General features: G+C 44.6%; 1 protein-coding gene across 3 annotated transcripts; it reads right to left on the minus strand.

The window, feature by feature from the left end:
• Positions 1 to 11,274: 11,274 nt before the first annotated feature.
• Positions 11,275 to 22,076, minus strand: LOC113247607 (zinc finger protein 252-like). Of its 3 annotated transcripts, none has more exons than XM_026488820.4 (5): positions 22,011 to 22,076; positions 19,853 to 19,927; positions 19,376 to 19,502; positions 18,585 to 18,698; positions 11,275 to 15,392 (listed from the first exon to the last, which is right to left on the minus strand). In XM_026488820.4, the coding sequence occupies exons 2-5, from the start codon at positions 19,889 to 19,891 to the stop codon at positions 13,045 to 13,047; spliced, it is 2,628 nt and encodes an 875-aa protein (XP_026344605.2). In that variant the 5' UTR covers positions 19,892 to 19,927; positions 22,011 to 22,076; the 3' UTR covers positions 11,275 to 13,044. The 3 variants fall into 3 exon arrangements, with proteins under 3 accessions (XP_026344605.2, XP_057163969.1, XP_057163968.1); XM_057307986.1 differs by having other exon boundaries at positions 19,853 to 19,945; positions 22,011 to 22,046; XM_057307985.1 differs by lacking the exon at positions 22,011 to 22,076 and having other exon boundaries at positions 19,853 to 21,731.
• Between the last annotated feature and the right edge of the window lie 322 nt (positions 22,077 to 22,398).

Genomic DNA, 22,398 nt, shown 5'->3' on the forward strand with positions numbered 1-22,398 from the left:
AAGATGCAGGGAGGGTTTTGGGGTGCAGCGCAGAACTTACCACTGGGGAATTGGACAGCGTCACAGTTTCATTGTGGCAGGGAATCACCCTCCCCAGAAAAAGGGATTCTCAGCACAGCTGGGGGTCTCTTAAGGCCCCTTTAGTTCTAGGTTTCTGGAAAAATGGGATTGTGAATAATACAGAGAGCTCTCCTGATCTCATTCCTCTCATTCTGCAGTTAGAATGAGAACCTTGAAGCCCAGGCAGGTGAGAAGAGGAAGTGGACTCAGGAGGAGCAAATAAAACAGCCCGAGCATCTGGAAGTGTGAGAACGGGAACTCCATGAGGCTCTCTGCTCTTTCCTGGGTCTTGGGGCTACTGTAGCCAGGTTCTCTCTAGTTTGGCTCGTAATGGATGCCCATAATGAGGACCAGGCAGCCCGCCGTGTTGGTGAGGAATTCGGGGCAGGTGGGCTCTGAGCAGCTTGCACTCCCTCCTGCTGCTCTCTCCTCTTTCAGCTGCTGGGACCTAGGTGAGTTTTCAGTCCTTGGAGCCTAGTGCTGTGGCCTGAAACCTGATCCCTAACCTCTTCCCAAGGGCATGGAGTGGGTGAAGGGTGAGAAATGAGTGACTTGAGGTGTTTCTATGGTTAGCCAGTGTTTGAAACCTGCAATGACCACTGTTCTACCTGGAATGCTTAGGGTATAGAAGCAGATAAAGACCAGTCCCCACCCTCATGCAGGCCCCATAGCTTTGAGGGGAAAACAATTGTTCCCCTTCAGGCACCCCAGCCTACAGGGCTTGGGGGCCTATGCCCTGAAGCTACTTGCCAAATTCTTCTGAGATAAGAGCTTCTAGATACTTTTCTTTGGCCACAGGATGGAAAGGATACCTTACTTCTGTTCCACAATTCTGTTTTTCTTATCACCGCCAGCTAATTTCTCTGCTTATCGTCTTTCTCTCCCTGCTAGAATGTATGCTCCGTGAGGGCAGGTTTTCGTTTTATTCACTTCTCTATCCCTAGCATCTAGAACCGTACCTAGAATAGGTACCTACCAAATACATTTGTTGATTAATGAATCCATGAATCAACTATACTAGATCTCTTTTAAGAAAGGAAGATGGTGCTATTTGGGAAAACATTACGTCACAACATTATGTGGGTTATTACACATAAATCTCTCTGCAGTACTTCTATTATACCCTCTTTTACGTTGAAAAACAGGCCAGTGAGATGAAACGAAGATTATAACTCAAGCTACCCCTCTGCAAAGGCAATGTGCTCCCTCTGCTCTTGCTACCCTGACCAGAGTGGCTCTGCTGTGCACCCACTGCTCTGAGCAGCACACGGGTCACTCTGCATACTTGGCTCTATCTCATCCCCAGATAGCCCCACATGGGTTGGTATTTCTTTTCCCATTTTGCATATAAGCAAACTCACTCAGAGAGGTTAGTTTGCCCAGAGTAATCTAGCCTACAGGTGGGGATCTGGGCTCACCTCCAGGCCTCTGTAGTCCAAAGATTCCTATCATAACACCCTGAGAACTCACATGGGGATTCTGCCAAGTGCAGTATGTCTAGTCGAGGTATACATTCTCGATTTGCATAAATACATGGGGTGGGTTCTGGGTCCCAGTGATCTTACTGTGAGATGATTCTGAGTTAAAAATCTATTTGCCACTTGACTCCATAGGCTCCTACTCTGACTGGTAAACAACAGCAGTATCTTGAACCAATGTCAGTTCACAGTCAGAGCCCAGTAACCCCCGCCCTAGGCTGATCAGCCTCAGACTACGAGGAGCAAGGCTTATGCCAACCAAGTCAGGGTCATGGACCCATGACCACGAGAGTGACAAATGTGAGATCTGTGGGGTGTCCCACTAAACAAAGAAAAACGGAGCTGTTACAGGACTTCCGGGAAGGGTAGATTTTAGGTGAACTCTGTATGGAGCCGTGCTTGGTTGGGTAGGCAGCAAAGCTGGGCTGTGGGTAGTGGTCAACATCAAGTCTGGACTGTGAAGTGGACCCAGGTTCCTATTTCCTTGGGAACCACAAAATTTAGATGTGGAATGCGGTGTCCAAAAGTACTTATCTGGGTCTAGTTGTAAATCAAGGCTGCTTCTCCGTATCAAAGTGACTGACTGTCAGGAAAGAGTGGTATTCCATTCTTGGTAATTCATGACGCATTTCTGCTAGTCTGTCACACCGGAGAGCAGGCTTCTCGGCAAGAAAGCAGAGGTCAAATGTCATGACGTTTTACAGCCACGCGTCTCTGTTGGGAAAGTGCTGTCTCCTATTAACTTGAAGCTGTTTTTTTCCTGTGATTCCAGCCCAGTGAATAGTTTAATAGATCTTATTCTTTCCCAGCCCAAGCTAATTTTTACTTTCTCATCTCTGTTAAGTGTGGGTATTTCCTGTCTTTCAATGTGGTTACCCCTAATTGGCCACATTCCCTTTGGGGAAGGAAATAAGATATAGTATAAATTGGGGGAGAGAATCAGGATCTTTCCTCAGGGGAATCTGGTCTTTTTTCCTTTCATGAGGCTTGGGTCTTTTCACCAAATTTACTGTTTTTCACTATTTCAGTCTCAGAGACACTGCCACTGTTATCCAGGGTAACTGTGCTGATTACTGCTCTGGCCCTGGGCCTGTTAAAGTGACACAGTTCCAAGTCTTTGAAAGGGTTATGAGCTACTGTCTGGTATTCAACCAACTCCACTAAGGTATGGAACCCATTTTCATGACAACCCTCCCGATGCCATTCCTAGCCCATAGAAAGTAGCCACTGGAGCATTTCCCACGGAGATTGGTGCACCCTTGCCAATGCATTTCTCAAGCCTGGGTGACCCTCCTGGGGTGGGGGAAGTAGGCTGGGGCAGGTGAACAGGGCATCGGTCAGCACTGCCAGTCACTACAGAATGAAGCTTCCTTCCCTCTACTGAAGAAACTGAAATGTCCTTCTCTTCTCAACTGTAGCTAATTAACCTGGTTTAGAAGCTGGGGTGCCCAGTGGATGTGGGCTCTGTTGTAATCAACAAGTACAGCCCAGAGACGGCAGAGAGGGTCTGCACCATCAGGGTCTGGCTGCCAACAGTGTTAATGTCATCACCAAGCTATGGAAGAAACTGGGCAACAGAAAAACCTATGACTGGAACCGAGAACATTAACAACTACGTAAATAAGATTGAATACAATTTGGATAAAGTACTTAACTGAAAACTAAAACAATGAGAAACTCATCATAGGAATTAGTCAGAAGGATGTTTTAGCCGTATAAACTGAAACAGATGGTCAGGATACAGGTTTGGATTCTTAGTTAAGTAAATACCTCCACTATATGTAAAGATGGAATGAAAAAGAAAAAAAAACCCAGTATTTTTTCCTGATCAGGCATTCTAAGATCACTTGTGGTCCTGAGGAAGACACTGCCATGGCTTCCTAGTCCTTCTGTCTCCTAAAAGGACGCCAGAGATCCTTGGAGCAAAAACAGTTAATTTCTTTTTATTCCTTCTTAAAGGTCCCTTCTCTAGAAGAAGCTGTAACTGGATAAAAAGCTCCAAGGCCCTGAGAAGCCAGGAGAGCCAGGTGAGGAGCTTCTGACACAACTTCAGGAGACTAAAGTTTCCAGTCACCTCAGGAAAAGACCAACATTCCCTCTCTTTTACGAGGAGCATGCTGTTGGGCAATGATTAGTGAAGTCATAAGCCAGAGGCTCCTACCTTTGGACTATTTTCTCATTTTCCTTCATTGATAAAACACCTAAAAGACCCACGTACCAAACCACATTTAAGTAAAATGTACCATTTCCCATTTGGAATCAGCCAGGTGGGCCAACCTTGGGGTTGCAAGCTCCCTGCAAGCACTGTCTTCATTCTTGGGGTGCTGGGGTGCAGCAGGGCTCAGGAGGTATCCAGAGCCTGGGCGGTAGAGCCAGTACTGCCACTGAGCAGTTTCTCTGTGTCTCAGTCCCACTGTGAAACAGGGTAAATAAAAGTACCCACTTCACTGAAATGACGTGAAGGTTAAATGAGAAAACCTATGCAAAGCCTTAATCACAATGCCTGGTATATGCTAAGTTAAAAAAGTCAAGGTTTATTGACTTAAACAGAATTTTTGTTCAGCATATAACCATTTTTTTTGATGATGTATTTTATTTATTTTTATAATAATTTTTTATTATATTAAGTTAGTCACCATACAGTACATCCCTAGTTTTTGATGTAAAGTTCCATGATTCATTACTTGCATATAACACCCAGTAAACAGAAACACCATGCAATACGTGCCCTCCTTCCTACCCATCCCCAGCCTATCCCATTCCCCCACCCCCCTGCCCTCTGAAGCCCTCAGTTTGTTTCTCAGAGTCCATAGTCTCTCATGGTTCTTTCCCTTTTCTGTTTACCCTCCCTTTCTTCTTCCCTTTCTTCTCCTACCGATCTTCTTACTTCTTATGTTCCATAAATGAGTGAAACCATATGATAATTGTCTTTCTTTGCTTGACTTATTTCGCTTAGCATTATCTCCTTCAGTCCCGTCCATGTTGCTGCAAATGTTGAGAACTTGTTCTTTCTGATAGCTGAGTAATATTCCATTGTATATATGGACCACATCTTCTTAATCCAGTCATCTGTTGAAGGGCATCTCGGCTCCTTCCACGATTTAGCTATTGTGGACATTGCTGCTATGAACATTGGGGTGCATATGGCCCTTCTCTTCACTACGTCTGTATCTTTGGGGTAAATACCCAGGAGTGCAATTGCTGGATCATAGGGTAGCTCAATTTTTAACTTTTTAAGGGACCTCCACACTGTTTTCCAAAGTGGCTGTACCAACTTGCATTCCCACCAACAGTGTAAGAGGGATCCCCTTTCTCCACATCTTCTCCAACATTTTTTGTTTCCTGCCTTGTAAATTTTGCCATTCTAACTGGCATAAGGTGGTATCTCAAGGTGGTTTTGATTTGAATTTCCCTGATGGCTGATGATTTTGAAAATTTTTTCATGTGTCTGTTAGCCATTTGTATGTCTTCATTGGAAAAGTGTCTGTTCATATCTTCTGCCCGTTTTTTGATTTCTTTATTTGTTTCTTGTGTATTGAATTTGAGAAGTTCTTTGTAGATCTTGGATACCAGTCTTTTATCTGTAGTGTCATTTGCAAATATCTTCTCCCATTCCGTGGGCTGCCTCTTAGTTTTTTTTACTCTTTCCTTGGCTGTGCAGAAGATTTTTATCTTGATGAAGTCCCACAAGTTCAGTTTTTCTTTTCTTTCTCTTGCCTTTGGAGATGTGTCATGAGAAAAGTTGCTGTGGCTGATGTCGAAGAGGTTGCTGCCTATGTTCTCCTCTAGGATTTTGATGTATTCCTGTCTCACATCGAGGTCTTTTCATCCATTTGGAGTTCATCTTTGTGTATGGTGTGAGAGAGTGGTCAAGTTTCATTCTTTTGCATGTAGCTGTCCAATTTTCCCAGCACCATTTATTGAAGAGACTGTCTTTTCCACTGGATGTTTTTTCCTGCTTTGTCAAAGATTAGTTGCCCAAAGAGCCAAGGGTCCATTTCTGGGTTCTCTATTCTGTTCCATTGGTCTATGTCTGTTTTTGTGCCAGTACCATGCTGTCTTTGTGATCACAGCTTTGTAGTACAGCTCGAAATCCGGCATTGTGATGCCCCCAGCTTTGTTTTTCCTTTTCAACAACTCCTTGGCGATTCGGGGCCTTTTCTGGTTCCACACAAATTTAAGGGCTGTTTGTTCCAGTTCTTTGCAAAATGTTATTGGTATTTTGATCGGGATGGCATTGAAAGTGTAGATTGCTCTGGGTAGCATAGACATTTTAACTATGTTTATTCTTCTGATCCATGAGCATGGAATATTTTTCCATCTTTTTGTGTCTTCTTCAATGTCTTCCAAGAGCAATTTGTAGTTTCTAGAATATAGATCCTTTACGTCTCTGGTTAAGTTAATTCCGAGGTAATGTATGATTTTTGGTGCTATTGTAAATGGAATGGATTCCCTAATTTCTCTTTTTCAGTATCATTGTTCATGTATAGAAATGCAACTGATTTCTGAGCATTGATTTTGTATCCCGCCACATTACTGAATTGCTCTATACCTTCTAGTAGTTTGGGGGTGGAGTCTTTTGGGTTTTCCATATAGAGTATCATGTCATCTGTGAAGAGAGACAGTTTGACTTCTTTGCTAATTTGAATACCTTTTATCCCTTTTTGTTGTCCGATTGCTGTTGCAAGGACTTCTCGTACTATGTTGAATAATAATGGCAAGAGTGGGCATCCTTGTCGTGCTCCTGATCTTAAGGGAAAGGCTTCCAGCTTTTCCCCATTGAGAATGATATTCGCTGTAGGCTTTTCATAGATGGTTTTTATGAGATTGAGGAATGTACCCTCTATCCCTACACTCTGAAGGGTTTTAATCAGGAAAGGATGCTGTATTTTGTCAAATGTTTTTTCCGCATCAATTGAGAGGATCATATGGTTCTTGACTCTTTTCTTGTTGATATGATCTATCACACTGATCGATTTGCAAATGTTGAACCACCCTTGCATCCCAGGGATGAATTCCACTTGGTCATGATGGATAATCCTTTTAATGTACTGTTGGATCCTATTAGCTAGGATCTTGTTGAGAATTTTGGCATCCATATTCATCAGGGAAATCGGTCTGTAATTCTCCTTTTTAATGGGGTCTTTGCCTGGTTTGGGGATCAAGGTAATACTGGCCTCATAGAATGAGTTTGGTAGTTTTCTTTCTGTTTCTATTTTTTGAAACAGCTTCAGGAGAATAGGTATTATTTCTTCTTTGAATGTTTGGTAGAATTCCCCGGGGAATCTGTCAGGCCCTGGACTCTTGTTTTTGGGAAGGTTTTTGATCACTGCTTCAATCTCTTCATAATTAATCGGCCTGTTTAAAAAATCAATTTCTTCATGTTTCAGTCTTGGTAGTGTATGGGTTTCCAGGAAGGCATCCATTTCTGCCACGTTGTTTAATTTATTGGCATAAACCTGTTGATAAAAGTTTCTAATGATCCTTCCAATTTCATTAGTGTTGGTTTTGACCTCTCCCCTTTCATTCATAATTTTATTAATTTGGATCCTTTCTCTATTCTTTTGAATAAGTCTGGCCCGTGGCTTATCGATCTTATTTATTCTTTCCAAGAACCAGCTTCTGGTTCTGTTGATATGCTCTATTGTGCTCCTGGTTTCTAATTCATTGATCTCTGCTCTAATCTTGATCAACTGCTTTCTCGTGCGTGGGTTAGGCCTGTTCTTCTGTTCCAGCTCCAGCTTCTTGAGGTGAGACTATAAAAACTGCATTTTAGATTTTTCTATTCTTTTGAGTGAGGCTTGGATGGCTATGTATTTCCCCCTTAGGACCGCCTTTGCAGTGTCCCATAGGTTTTGGACCATTGTGTTTTCATTCTCCTTGGTCTCCATAAATTGTTTAAATTGATTTTTAGTTTCCTGGTTTACCCAATCATTCTTGAACAGGATGGTTCTTAGTTTCCAAGTGTTTACGTTTCTTCCAAATTTTTCCTTGTGATTGAGTTCCAATTTCAAGCATTGTCATCTGAGAATATGCAGGGAATAATTTCAGTCTTTTGGTATTGGTTGAGACCTGTTTTATGACCCAGTATATGGTCTATTCTGGAGAAAGTTCCATGTGCATTCAAAAAGAATGAGTATTCTGTTGTTCTGGGGTGTAGGGTTCTGTATATATCTATGAGGTCCATCTGGTCTAGTACGTCATTCAAAGCTCTTGGTTGTTTGCTGATTTTCTGGTTAGGTGATCTGTCTATTGCTGATAGTGGAGTGTTGCGGTCCCCTACTAGTAACGTATTATTATCTATATGTCTCCTTATTCTTTTCTTTTTAAAGATTTTATTTATTTATTCAACAGAGATAGAGACAGCCAGCAAGAGAGGGAACACAAGCAGGGGGAGTGGGAGAGGAAGAAGCAGGCTCATAGCAGAGGAGCCTGATGCGGGGCTCGATCCCATAACGCCAGGATCACGCCCTGAGTCGAAGGCAGACGCTTAACCGCTGTGCTACCCAGGCGCCCCTATATGTCTCCTTATTCTGGTTAAGAGTTGGCTTGTGTATCTAGCTGCTCCCCTGTTGGGGACATAGATATTTATAATTGTCATATCCACTTGTTGGATACATCCTTTAAGAATAATATAGTGCCCTTCTGTATCTCTAACTACAGTCTTTAGTTTAAAATCTAATCTGTCTGGTATGAGAATTGCTACCCCAGCTTTCTTTTGAGATCCATTGCCGTGAAAGATGGTATTCCATCCCTTTACTTTCAGTCTGGATGTATCTTTAGGTTCAAGATGAGTCTCTTGTAGAGAGCAAATGGATGGGACATGTCTTTTTATCCAATCCGCAACCCTATGGCGTTTTATGGGAGCATTTAGGCCATTCACATTGAGAGTGATTATTGAGAGATATGATTTTAATGATGTCATGTTGCCTGTGAAGTCTTTGTTTCTATAGATTGTAAGTTTCTGTTCTGTATCACTCTTGGGGCCTTTTTACTTTTATAGAACCCCCTTAATATCTCCTGTAGGGCTGGTTTTGTGGTTACGAATTCAGTCAGTTTCTGCTGATCCTGGAAGGTCTTTATCTCTCCATCAATTCTGAATGACAGCCTTGCTGGATAAAGGATCCTTGGCTGCATGTTCTTCTCGGATAGAGCTTTAAAAATACCCTGCCAATCCTTCCTCTCTTTCCAGGTCTGTGTAGACAGGCCTGACATTATTCTGATATTTTTGCCTCTGTAAGTGAGAAATCTCTTCACCCTGGCCGCTTTCAATACTGTATCCTTGGACCTAATATTTGCGAATTGCCCTATGATGTGACGTGGTGTAGGTTTGCCATGGTTGACCTTGGGAGGGGTCCTCTCTGCCTCTTGGACATGAATGCTTGTTTCCTTTGCTAGATTAGGGAAGTTTCTGCTATAATTTTTTTTTTAAAGATTTTATTTACTTATTTGACAGAGATAGAGACAGCCAGCGAGAGAGGGAACACAAGCAGGGGGAGTGGGAGAGGAAGAAGCAGGCTCCTAGCAGAGGAGCCTGATGTGGGGCTCGATCCCAGGACACCAGGATCACGCCCTGAGCCGAAGGCAGACGCTTAACCGCTGTGCCACCCAGGCACCCCTTAGCTATAATTTTTTCAAATATCTCTTTGAGACCTCGCTCTTTCTCCACCCCCTCGGGGATGCTGATGATTCTGACATTGGAATGTTTCATTGAGTCAGTAATCTCCTGTAATCTACATTCTTGAGAGTGATGGATTTTTTTGAGCCAAGTTTCTGTTTTAACTTTCTCTTCTACCATCCCATCCTCCAATTCGCTGATTCGTTCTTCTGCCTCATTTACTCTGGCCCTCAGAGCATCTAGTTTTGACTGCATTTGATTCATAGAACTTTTAATTTCTGCCAGATTTGCTCTCATTTCTGCCCTTAGAGATTCTATATTCTCGTTAATATTTTCGTTAATATTTTTTTCAAGTCTACACATCATCTTGACCATTGTTACTCTGAACTCCATTTCTGACAATTTGGTTATATCCATATCCATCAGTTTTGTGGCAGAAGCCACAGACTCATTATCTTTTCTTTGCTGGAGGGGATTTCTCCTTCTCGTCATTCTGATGAGGAGAGGTTGCGGGGTTGCCCAGAGCCCAAATTATTGACCAGGACCCAGGCCGTGTGCCCTTGTTCTATAGGGACCTTAGGGATTTGGGCTTCTTGATTTTTCAGCCTGCCTTCTGGGGGAGGGGCCTGCCACACTGATATTCAGGCAACCCTGTTTGGGTAGAGTCACACTGTCCCCTGCGAGGGGGGATGGGGATGGGCACAATGTGAGCTGGCATTTCCGGGCTTTTGTTCTCTGGTGGCTTTCCCTGGACGTTTTCTGTGACTCTTCTGAGAGTCACAGCAGCAGTGGCCATATCCTAGCCTCTGTCTCAGAACAGGGAGATCACAGTCTGCTCTCCACTGAGCGTTTTTGGCCTCTTTAACTCTGTTTCTGTTGATGCTGCCAAAACCCCTGCAGCGTCCTGGGTTGTGCGCCCCATAGCCGGTGTCCCAGCCCTCACTTCCAGGGCCGGCACGTCTCAGTCCTTTGTGTTTCTAACACTGCCAGCCGCCCCAGGGTCCCACGTGCGCTCCTGAGCTCTCTGTTTCAGTGTGGTTTGCATGCGCTCCGGAGCGCTGGTTTTCAGTCTGGTCGCACACACTCCTGAGCTCTCAGTTTTTTTTTTTTTTAATAATAGTATTTTTTTTATTATGTTAGTCACCATACAGTACATCCCCGGTTTTTGATGTAAAGTTCCATGATTCATTAATTGCGTATAACACCCAGTGCACCATGCAATACGTGCCCTCCTTACTACCCATCACCAGCCTATCCCATTCCTCCACCCCCCCTGAAGCCCTCAGTTTGTTTCTCAGAGTCCATAGTCTCTCATGCTTCATTCCCCCTTCTGATTACCCCCCTTTCTTCTCCTACCAATCTTCCTACTTCTTATGTTCCATAGATGAGAGAAACCATATAATTGTCTTTCTCTGCTTGACTTATTTCACTTAGTATTATCTCCTCCAGTGCCATCCATGTTGCAGCAAATGTTGAGAAATAGTTCTTTTTGATAGCTGAGTAATATTCCTTTGTATATATGGACCACATCTTCTTAATCCAGTCATCTGTTGAAGGGCATCTTGGCTCCTTCCACAATTTAGCTATTGTGGACAATGCTGCTATGAACACTGGGGTGCATATGGCCCTTCTCTTCACTACATCTGTATCTTGGGGTAAATACCCAGTAGCGCAATTGCTGGGTCATAGGGTAAGAGCTCTCGGTTTCAGCCTAGTTCGAGTGAACACTCCAGAGCTCTGGTTTTCAGTTTGGATGTGCACGCGCTCCCAAGCTCCCAGTCTCAGTCCAGTTCCAGTGAGAGCTCCGGAGCTCCGGTTTTGTCTGGTCACACATGCGTTCCCAGGCTCACGGTCTCAGTCTGCTTTCTCACAGGTGCCGGTCTGCGAGTCTGCCCACTCCCCAGTGCAGGTGGCTACCGCTTTCTGGCACCCAAGTGTGGAGGTTACCTCCCCCTTCCGTTTATCTTCTGATATCTGTGCACGGATTCATGGCTCCCCGCTTGGTACCTCAATGCTCAGTGCTAGAGATGTTCATTTGTAGAGATCCAGATATATCTTCCTGCACCTCAGGCTGATTCCCACCATATAACCATTATTATCACAGTAAATTCACTCCAGTTTTTATTTTTATTTTATTATTTTAAGTCAAAGCTATTTGTGGTGAAGTGTGCTTAGGAAGATTATCACAAAGAGGCAGATTTTCCAATCAGCTTTTCAACATTCTAAGATAAGCCAAGACCACTACCACTACTATATAGACAACAGCCTGGAAAATAAGACCTGAAGTATAGGTCAAGTCACCGTAAGGGGAGAAGATCAGTCAAATTCTAAGAAACTTCCTCTGATAAAAGGGAAAACTGGAATAATTTTATTAGTGAAAAGGACACTATAAAGGAATAAAACGGCCAATTATTAAGTAATTCATTATTCTTACCTTTTCTTCTTTCTTATCCTGATTCTTACATACGAAGCATCGCTCCATTATAGCTTATCCCAAATATTAACTGACCAATCCCTTCTGAATGTTTGTACATATGGCATCCAGCTTGATCATCAAAGACTTAAGCTACTTCAGTTGCCAGATTTCAGCTTGTAGAACTGTCTATCACAGACTGTTGTTGCTGAATTTCTCATATCTACAACCTATTTCAGCTCATTTTGATCCTAATCTTTCCTCCACAAAAAAAAAAAAAAAAAGTGGGAGAAAGTGCTAAAGAAGCTTCTGGAGAACAGGGTTCTAAGGATACTGAAGTGAGCCACTCATGATTGAGTCAGGGGCAGAAAGACCACAGGCAAGGGTGGCAACTCTGAAAACTGTGTTTAGGAAAACAGAGCTCCCAGGATATATTTCATCTCAAACATCAAGAATCAGAGGACACGGAGACACTGCTGACTAACATCACTCCAGGGGACAAAAGGCACCTTTAAACGACGCAGACAAGGGCGCACAGGTTGGCAACAACCTGAACGATTACCTACTAAAAGCTGCTCAATGGGCCTGCCTCACCTAGAGTCCTGTCCTCTGGCAGCAGCAGGACCTGCCACTCCTCACCAGAGTCTGTTCAGTGCCAGGCTGCCCAGTGAAAGGGAACAGCTGTGACTGCTCCCCTTCTCTCCCTGAAAAACTGATAGGGAATACACCAACTTTGGTTTTGAGAACAAAATCTGTAAATCATATCCCATGCCACTATGTGTCTACTTCATGCTTTTTTTCCTCCCAATTCACAGGGGTTTGACTTTCCAAATTACCTTGTAGAAAAACTCATGTCACGTGTGTCATTTGACTTCTTAGCAGGACCTCAATGTCTGAATCTACATACACACCTCACCTCATTCCTTAACAAATTTTGCTCTTGGTTGGATTACCTGATGCTGAAAAGGGAGAACATTTTTCAAGTTAAAGGGACCACAACCCTCACATTAAAACAAAAACCTTTTGAAGAGGCCCAAACAAACCAACCAGGAAATCCCAACCTGGATCTTTCCTGATTTAAAGTGCAAGGATTCCAGTTACTTTCCCTGAACCTGAAATAGATGATGATGAGGAAAGAAAAGCAAGTGGCCACACGAAACACCTCAGTGCACCTTCAGGTCTGGAGCTATGAAAACAGAATCCTAAATAAGTGTAATTAAACTGTGCTCGTCTCAAGTACTCAAGCACGGGGTAACCCTCTGAATCAGAGGAAAGGCATGTGACCTTGGAATTTTTACCACATAATTTGGCAGCCTGCCTTCAGTTAACAGTGTACTGGGAGATTGTTAAATCATTCAAGAGATGAATCTTGAAATGAAAGCTGTAAAAGTGGCGGCTTCCCCATCGGTATACTGCTCCTGATGTAAAACAGTGAAGACTTTATAGAAGAATGCAGTTACTCTGCACTGTGAACTTCACGGTGCTGCCTGAGCACTAGAGAGGTCCGCACATTTAATATACTTATAGGCTTGCTCTCCAGTGTGAATTTTCTCATGACTGGTAAGAGTTATTCTTTGACTAAAAGTTTTCCCACATTCATTACACACGTAAGGTCGCTCTCCACTGTGAACTCTCTGATGTCGAATGAGGTGAGAGCTTTGTCGGAAGGACTTTCCACATTCAGTGCATTTGTAAGGTTTCTCTCCTGTGTGAATTCTCTTGTGTTGGATAAGGGATAAGCGTGCACTGAAGGCTTTCTCACATTCATTGCACACGTAGGGCTTCTCTCCAGTGTGAATCCTCTGATGCTGAATAAACTGCGAATGCTGACTGAAGGCCTTGCCACACTTCTCGCATTCGTAAGGCTTCTCCCCCGTATGAATTCTGTGATGCTGGACGAGAGAGGAGCGGACATTGAAGGCCTTCCCACAGTCACTGCACTCATAGGGATTCTCTCCAGTGTGAATCCTTTGATGGCGGACGAGATGTGCACTTTGGCTGAAGGCTTTCCCACAGTCACCACACACATAGGGTTTCTCTCCATTGTGTGTTCTCTCATGCTTAATTAGGGTGGATATCTGCCCAAAGGTTTTCCCACACTCGGTACACTCGTAGGGTTTCTCTCCAGTGTGGCTCCTCTGATGCTGAATGAGGTGTGAGCCCTGGCTAAAGGCCTTCCCACATTTGTGACATTCATAGGGCTTCTCACCATTATGGACTCTCTGATGTTGAACAAGGGAAGAGAGCACACTGAAGGCTTTATCACACTCATTGCATTCATAGGGCTTCTCACCATTGTGTGTCCTTTGATGATGAATAAGATTAAAACTCTGGCTGAAGGCTTTTCCACACTCATTACACTCATAGGGTTTCTCTCCAGTGTGAATTCGCTGATGCTGAATCAGATGTCCCTTTTGACTGAATGTTTTTCCACACTCACTGCATCCATAAGGTTTTTCTCCAGTGTGAATTCTCTGATGCTGGATGAGGGACAGGCGAGCACTGAATGATTTTCCACACTCATTGCAGACATAAGGCTTCTCTCCAGTATGAATTCTCTTGTGCTGAATGACTTGGGAGCGCTGACTGAAGGATTTTCCACATTCATTACACCTGTAGGGTTTTTCTCCAGTGTGAATTCTCTGATGAACAGTAAGGGTTCGGTTCAGGCTAAAGGATTTCCCACATTCATTGCATTCATAGGGTTTTTCTCCTGTGTGAGTTCTCTGATGTTGAATGAGAGATAATCGTGCACTGAAGGCTTTGCCGCACTCAGTACAGTTATAAGGTTTCTCTCCAGAATGAGTTCTCTCATGCTGAAGGAGGTGTGAGTGTCTACTGAAAGCCTTCCCACATTCCTTACACTTGTACAGCTTCTCTCCAGTATGAATTCTCTGATGATGAATCAGGTTAGAGGTATGACTAAAGGCTTTCCCACACTGATTACACTCATGAGGTTTCTGGCCAGTATGAATTTTAACATGTTTACTGTAAGATGAACGTGCACTGAAAGCTTTCCCACATTCACTGCACTCATAAGGTCTTTCTCCAGTGTGAGTGTTATGGTGCTGAATGAAATAGGAATGAGCCCTGAAAGCTTTGCCACACTCAGCACAGGTGTGGGACTTCTCTCCACAGTGAACTCTCTGATGTTGGCTGAGGACAGAGCAGCGGCGGGAAGTTTTTCCACATCCACCACACTCACACTCATTACATTCATAGGGTTTCTCTCCAGGGTGACTCCTCTGACGCCGAGAAAGAGCCCTACTCGGGCTGAAAGGGTTTCCACACTCAGTACATTCAAAGGATTTCTCTGGATTGTTAACCGTCTGATTCTCAGTAAGAACTGAATTCTGCCTGGGCACTTTCAACAACACATCTGTCTGACAGGCTCTTTCTTCTAGATGGAAACACTGGAGATTAATGAGGTCCTCACTTTGTTGAAAGTCACACATACATGGCACATTCTGGTGGGGACGCTCCCCTCTAGATGCTCTATGAAATCCCAGAGGGTTTGGGTCTGCAGTGAAGTTTACCTCCACAGAAATTGATTTCTGGCCTTCCCCTCCAGTAGGGGTTTTCACACATGTCAATGTCACTGGCCTGGAATTGTTCTTCTGGGAGAAGGATTTCTTAAGTCCTTTCTCTGCAGATTTTCTCCAGCAATTTTTTAACTTTCCCTCAGTTTTACTCATCTCTTCAAAATCAGGTTCCTTGAAAATATTCCTTACATGTTCTTCTGATTTTGGTCTCTGGGACCCCACTGCTTTGGAAACTTCCTGTTTTGGAGACAATCCCTTCTTTCCCATCCAAGACTCAAAGCCTGAAAGAATGAAGAAAAATGAATTACTTGTATTTCACTGTGGAAAAAAGAATTAGAGAATAAATAGGAACATTTATATGAAACAATTATCTCCTAGGAGGACACTGGATTTTCAGAATGTAAAACCAAAAAACACCCTCATTGGGAGGAGAAGAGGAAAGAGGGGAAGGCGGGTTTGGGAAGGAAGTAAGTAAGGAGAGAAGCCCAAGGTCAAAGGCTTATATCTACAGATGGGCTAACTAGGCACAGACAGAGCAGGAACAGTGAGGCATGACCTGAGGGAAAAAAGCTCTTAGAAAGGTGACGAGGCTGATGAGAAAGACTGCTGACCGTCACTGCTCCTACTTTGTAAACAAGGTATCGTCTAGCTTACTTATAATAGGTATTCAAATATTTATTTAAAAACAAATGAATGAGGGGCGCCTAGGTGGCTCAGTCGGTTAAGTGTCTGACTCTTGATTTCGACTCAGGTCATGATCTCGGGGTCATGAGATCAAGCCCTGCATTGGGCTCTATGCTCAGCAGGGAGTCTGCGTCTCTCCCTCTGCCCCTCTCCCCCTGAAATAAATGAATAAATCTTTAAAAAAATGATAAATGACTTATAATGAATAAAGGGTATACAGATGAAAGGATAATGGAAAAAATGATTTGATCTGGACAACTTGGCGTCACAGAAGCAAATCAGGGTAAATAGAGAAAAAAAGATACAAAGAAGCGAACTACTCATCCCAATAGCAGGTGCAGCACAAGGGAGAAAAGCTAAATGTGCGATAATGCACACCACACGTTCCCAATGAATAAAAGTACCAGAATATTTGTAAAAACTGGGATACAAATGAATTCTGAAATCCAATGAATATTTACCAAAAACAAAACAAAACAAAAACCCAAACAAAACCTCTGAATCATGTGGACACAAGCACTGTTAGAAGGACAACCAGGTCAGAACAGTGAGAGGGGAGCCCCATTGTGAAATTCCATGGAAGCACAATGGAACCTCTCTTTTGTAAACTGCTTATTATTACAGCTGTAACTGTTACCTTCTGTCACTTTCAGACTGTTTACGCAGACGAGGAGACTGAGCTGAAAATGTTGACTAGATGGCATCTAAAATTCGGCTAAGTCATTTTAACAGACTTCAGTGACATATTCACAGTACTTCAAAGGGATTTACTTTGCTATTTTTTACTATTTTTGACAAAGGCAATACAAGTGGAGAAAGGGTGTTTTTTTCAACAAATGGTGCTGGAGCAACTGGACATCCACCTGTGAAAAATTTAACTTGGTTCCATAACTCATACCAGACACAAAATCACAGACCCAAATACTAAAATTTCTAAGTTATAAAATTTTCTTCTATAAGAAAACAATCTTTTGGAGTAAGCAGTTTTCTTAGATGTGAAACCAAAAGCACAATCCATAAAATAACAAACTGATAGATTGGATTTCTTCAAAATTTAATAAAACTTCTACTCTTCAAAAGACAGTGGTAAGAGAATAAAAAGACAAGGCAAAGAATGAGAGAAAATCTATGCAAAGCATATATCTGACAAAGGGCCTGTATCTAGAACATTCCTGTACTCAGAAAGCAACTCTTTAAAACTTAAGAATAAGAAGACAAAAACCGAGTTAAGAAATAAACAAAGATATGAACAGACACCTCACCACTGAAAATACACAGAAGGAAAACAAGACACTCAAAATCTTTAACTATTAGAGAAATTAAAGTAAAATGACAAGGAGACACCACCACACATTTATCAGAGTAGCTAAAATGAAAACAACTGAGCACACCAAGTGCTGATGGGAATGCGGCAAAACAGAACTCACACCCATTGTTGGTGGGAACGTCAAATGGTGCAACCAATTTGGAAAACATTCTGGCAGTTTCCTAAAAGTTAAATACACACCTACCATGTAATCCAGCCATTCTCTTACTAGGTATTTTCCAAGAGAAAAGGAATGTATGGTCTGTACACAAATGTTCACAGCAGCTTTATTTGTATCAACCACAAACTGGAAACAACCCAATGTCTGTTAACACACTTGATGAACAAACTGCGGCATATCCATACAGAATACTAACCAAAGTAAACGAATGAGTTACTGGTACGTAACATAGAGGGATATCAAAAGACTTATGTGGAGTCGAAAGACGGCAGACCAAAGAGAGGGTACGTGCTCTCTGACTCCAGTTTATATAAACTCTAGAAAATGTAATTCATATTGACAGCAAGGAGGTCAGTAACTGCTTCGTGACAGAGATGGGAAGGGGTGAGAGGGAGGAATTACAAAGAGACAGCAGAAAACTTTTGGGGGTAATGGATATGTTTGCTATCTTGACTGTAGTGAATAGCTTCACACATACATACATAATGCAGAAATGTTACCAAACTGCATATCTTAAGTACACAGAGCATATTACACACTTAATATACCTCAATAAAGTTATTTCTAAGAGGGGAAAAAGAACACAAAGGGTGTGGAGCCGGTATGCCAGAGTCCAATCCAGCTCTGTTCCTGACCAGTTGTGTGATCTCAGGCCAGCAACCGAATCTCTGTGTCTCAGAGTTTCTTGCGAGGATATTGGAGGATTGCGTAAGTTCACCGTGTCAGCAAAGTGCTAGGCATGCACTGAGCACAAAGGTCCAGGCATCGTCAGCTGCTGTGCTAGCACTGGAGACTCTGCTCCACTTACTGTTTACTATTTACATGTTCATATCCTTTGCTACACAGGAAGAAACCCTAGTTCATGTTTTTCACCAAGGCCTTGAATCAGCTTGGGAACTCTGAGTGAGCAATAGCAGGAGTGAGTCTGGGCAGAGGGCATGTCTCTGGATGGTCTTTCTAAGCAGCCAAGGCAGAGCTGGCCAGCAAGGCCCAAGAAAGACTGGGAGATACAGAAGCAACCGGGAGGCAGCCAGGGCACAGAGCCAGCTGCCCCAGAGAGATACCTGAGCTCTTTTCTGGTATTCAAAGAGCATTTTGTAGGGTAAGGGAAACATGAACTCATTTATGGGTATAGAATAGGGGTATTAACAGAAAGAAAAGAGAGGTAGAAATGAAGAACAGGACAGCAAAGTTCTGGCAGTGACAAAAGATGTGGTCCAGAGCTCACAGAGAAGGGCCTGGCAAAGTGGCAGCACCTGCCAGCAGGGGCAGGAGAGCATGGCAGCATTCCTGGAGACTCACTTTCACTCCCATGACTCTGGATCCAGCCCTCTTCAATTCTCGGTGAGTATGGGGCCCATGGTTCTTCCCCCTCCTCCAGCTTGGAGATGACATCAGGTTTGGAATCTTGAAATCCTGCTCCAGAGAAAGGAAGCAAGGCTGACAATTCAGCCAAGTCCAGGGCAGCATGGCCCTATGGGCAGCACCTGTGTGCCGGTCATGACCTCCCCTGCCACCTATCTGTAAACCTAGGAGACAGATGCATGCCTCTTCCCCAGCTGAAGAAAAGTTAAACCCAGCTCTTCTGGGGGCCAAGGATAAGGGACAGAGTTGGGGCCTGAACACATCACGCTAGAAGACTCATAATAGTCTTAGTGTTGACATCCACAAGGACTAAAGGGAAGCAGCATATTCTGGTGTAATGCAGGGCTTGAAACCAAATGGATTCAAATCCTAGATCTGCCCCTGACTGCCTGTGTGAACTTAAGAAAGTGATGATATCTGTCAGCTTCAGATTCCACTATAAACCATTTAACCCAACATCAACCTTAAAGTTACATTACGATTAACTCGGGATATGACTATACTTAGGGTTCAACGAATGATATTCTTCTTCTATATTTCCTACAAGGAAATTGAAGGAGTCCGTGGCACTGCCTGTCCTCTCTTCTGGCAGATCAGGCCTGCCTGGGACCAGGGTCAGAATGCCTTGTGTTTGGGCCCGGAGGGTGAGATGCCTCTGAACCTCGAGCCCAACCCTAGTCCTGTTCCTGAGCAAGGAACCCAGAGCTGAACTTCAGAAAGAGCCTTACCCAGTGAGATCAGGTTCCTGTAGGTCTCCAGCATCACGTCCCTGTAGAGGCCCCTCTGAGCGGGGCCCAGACAGCCCCACTCCTCCCGGGAGAGGAACACAGCCACATCCTCAAAGGAAACTAAGACCTGGAACAACAGCATCTTGTTGCAACCCCAGGGTCAGGCCCAGGGTGGCTCATGATGGGCAAACCCCCTTTGAACGCATGTACCAGACTGTTGTCTTCACGAGAGTGGGCTCTTTGAGATCAGTACCATTTTGACTTGTCTTTGTCTGCCCAACCCCTGCCCTCTACTATGCCTAGTGCAGGGTTTGGGAAGATGTTGTGCAGCACATTTCAGGGGCTTGAACTCAGGAACTGAGGACATTGGTGAAGACAGGGAGCCATCTACCCTCTGGGACCAGCCCCTCATAGAGAGAACCGTGGAGACACTAGCCAAGAAAGGGCTAAGAAAGGTCCTCCATGAGGACCACTCACCTGGGGCCCAGGAAGAAGGAGCTGCTTGAAGGCCATCATTGGATCTCTTAGCTTGTCCCAAGGAGGCAGGCGAAACTGCAGGGAGAGGGAAGACTGTAATGGAGTGTGACCAGCCTGCTTTTCACAACAACACTGAGACTTCCGTGCCTGGATCTCAAGAGGCCTATGGCAGCAGAGACCAAGTTTGGGGCTGCCAGAAAGCCCTGGGAAGGGCAGAGGGACTAAACATCCAGTGGTCTCTGAGACTATATCCCCTTGTCCACCGTGAGGCCTCCCCAGCAGCCCCCAACACAAACAGCATCCTAAGGCCACCACATGATGGCCCCAGCAGTGCACCTGGCTGGGGTAGACAATAGGCTGCATCTCAGGTCCACCTCAGAGGTCCTGGAGAGTGGGCAAACAGCTGAGGACAAGCAGGCCAGGCTCCTACTCTTAAGACAGTATACAAACAAGTAGGGAGGTTGACAGACAAAATGCCTGCGTCAGGTGATGATAAGGGATAGAAAGAACGAACAGCAAGAGGGCAGCAGTTGGTGGTAAGAGATATTTTACACAGGTTGGCCAGGGAAGGCAACATTGATGAAGCAACACTAAAGCAGAGGTCTAGATGGAGTAAGGGCAGCACTGTGTGGATATTAGCGGAAATACACTCCAGGAAGGGGAATGCACAAGTGCAAAGGTGGTGATGTGATGGCCCACTTGATGTGTTCAAGTAAGGGCAAGGAGGCCAGAGGGGCTGAAGTGGAGTAGGGCAAGAGAGAGGAGGGTGGGGTGCCTCATAGGCTATAGGACTTAGTCTTTTACTTTGAATGAGTTGGGAAGCACCCAGAAGATCTGGGCAGTGATATGACCTGCCATGTGGCCTCTCCAGCTGCTGCTTTGAGAACACACTGGGGGTGGGGGTGGGGAGTGTAAGGATGTAAACAAGAAAACCAGCTGGAAGGCTCTAGCAATAATCCACTTGAGATGACAGTATCTTGGACCAGAGCGGTGGAAGCAGGGGCTAAGTGATCAGATTCTAGATGCATTTCAAAGGTACAGTCAATAGGATTTGCTGATGAATTAGATCTGGGATGAGACACCAAGATTTTTGCTCCAAGCTACTGAGATGATGAAACTTCCATTCACTCTAAAGGATAAGACTTACATCAAAAGGGTAAAAATTAAAAGCTGTTTTTTTACTTTTTGTATTTAGGGTGGCCATTAGATTTACAAATGGGGAGTCAGAGCTTTTGGATATATAGGTCCAAAATTCAAGAGAAAGGCTGAAGCTGGCTGGGTATATTGGGAACTGGCAGCATACACAAGACATTTAGAACCACCCATCTGCTTTTACTTTAGGCTGACAGCTGACATGAGGGCTATCCCTCCCAGGAAAACCTTCCCAAACAGCCTCTGATACAAAGCCAACTCCCACCTCCACAGCCCCCCACCCCAGGCAAGCGAAACGTGTATCACAAGTGGACCGGCACTCTGTCTCTGCTTCCAGACTGACGGGGACGCATGTACCACTGCTGCTGGAAGCATGGGCTGAACCCAATCTCGAACACACCACCTGCTGGTGCAAACGTCTCAGGGACGTGACTTGAGTCTCTAGACGGACTTAAAATGAGACTTACCCTAAATACTGTTTTGAGAATTTAATGAAGAAAATGTATAAGGTATTTTGTATAGCGTTGGCATACCACAGACAAGGAAAATGTAAGGAAACCTAATTACTATCATTGAGGAAATGCTTCCTGAGCACCCACAGAATGAATGAACGAACGCTCCGGAAAGATCTCCCACCCGCCTTCAGCCCCAGCAACCGAGGCCCCTTCCCCGACAGCGTTCCCAGCTCCATCCTTTCCCGTCCTCGGCTCCTGCGGCGTGCAAGACACTTTCCTCTTTCCGAGGAAAGCACTATCTGATTCATCCCCTGACCGCGCGCGCCCCAACTTCCCCACCCGCTCGGCCGCCCCGGCTCGGCGGCCTGCGGAACCCGGACCCCCACCCGCGAGGTTTCCGCTGGGGGCCTCCGCCGCTCCCCCGCCCGCGTCTCCCCCCACTCGCCAGCCCTCCACACTCCACGCAGCCTCCGCGCGCTCTCGGGGGCCCCGCCCGCGTTCCCAGGGGCCGCTCCGACGCCTCGGCGCCGACGACAGGCGCTCCGACTCACTCTGCCCGGGCTCGCGCCGAAGCACGGCTCGCAGACACCAGACCGGGCGGCAGGACAGGAAGTGCGCGCCCTGAACTTCCGCCGCGCCCTCCAGCTCCTTCCAATCGGAGGCCCGTTTCCGGCGGCCGCTCTAGCCGCTCAGAAGATTCTATGCTACTGGCAAGTTCCTGGTCCTGGTCCCGACTCTGGTGCCCCAAGTAGACCTACCGTGTGAGAAATGTTCTAAGTTCTTCAGATAGGTGGGAACTGTTGTAAGTGGGAAACTCCTAAAGAAAGGAAAAGGAGCAGAGAAGGAATAAATGAAGGTGAAACAACAAAATCTTTTATTTTTCTTACTCCTAATTAAAAGATTATTGTTTTACAAAGTAATAATAGCAATAGTAAAATG

The sequence above is a fragment of the Ursus arctos genome, unplaced genomic scaffold (assembly GCF_023065955.2).
Source record: "Ursus arctos isolate Adak ecotype North America unplaced genomic scaffold, UrsArc2.0 scaffold_6, whole genome shotgun sequence".
Classification (NCBI taxonomy): Eukaryota; Metazoa; Chordata; class Mammalia; order Carnivora; family Ursidae; genus Ursus; species Ursus arctos.